At 59.6% G+C, this 492-nt stretch overlaps 1 protein-coding gene across 1 annotated transcript; it reads left to right on the forward strand.

Moving 5' to 3' along the window:
* Positions 1–3: 3 nt before the first annotated feature.
* LOC104917383 (interferon-like) lies at positions 4–438 on the forward strand (the record flags this gene model as incomplete). Its single annotated transcript, XM_010728567.3, has 1 exon — positions 4–438. A coding segment is annotated over one exon (435 nt), but the record flags the coding sequence as incomplete, so codon positions are not given.
* Positions 439–492: the final 54 nt, after the last annotated feature.

Genomic DNA, 492 nt, shown 5'->3' on the forward strand with positions numbered 1-492 from the left:
CTCCTCCGGGACATGGCTCCCAGCCCACCCCAGCCGTGCCCACAGCACAACGCGCCATGCTCCTTCAATGACACCGTCCTGGACACCAACAACACCCAGCAAGCCGACAAAACCACCCACAACATCCTCCAGCACCTCTTCAAAATACTCAGCGGCCCCACCACTCCAGCACACTGGATCGACAGCCAACGCCAAAGCCTCCTCAACCAGATCCAGCGGTACGCCCAGCACCTCGAGCAATGCTTGGCGGACAGCCACACACGCTCTCGGACACGATGGCCTCGCAACCCTCACCTCACCATCAACAAACACTTCAGCTGCCTCCACGCCTTCCTCCACGACAACGATTACAGCGCCTGCGCCTGGGACCACGTCCGCCTACGAGCTCGTGCCTGGCTCCTGCACATCCACGACCTCGTGCGCAACACGCGCACCTAGCCCCAAGCGCACCTCCCACCCTCTTCCTATTTATCTATTTATTCAACTATTTAT

This window comes from Meleagris gallopavo, unplaced genomic scaffold (genome assembly GCF_000146605.3).
Source record: "Meleagris gallopavo isolate NT-WF06-2002-E0010 breed Aviagen turkey brand Nicholas breeding stock unplaced genomic scaffold, Turkey_5.1 ChrUn_random_deg7180001686159, whole genome shotgun sequence".
Lineage (NCBI taxonomy): Eukaryota > Metazoa > Chordata > Aves > Galliformes > Phasianidae > Meleagris > Meleagris gallopavo.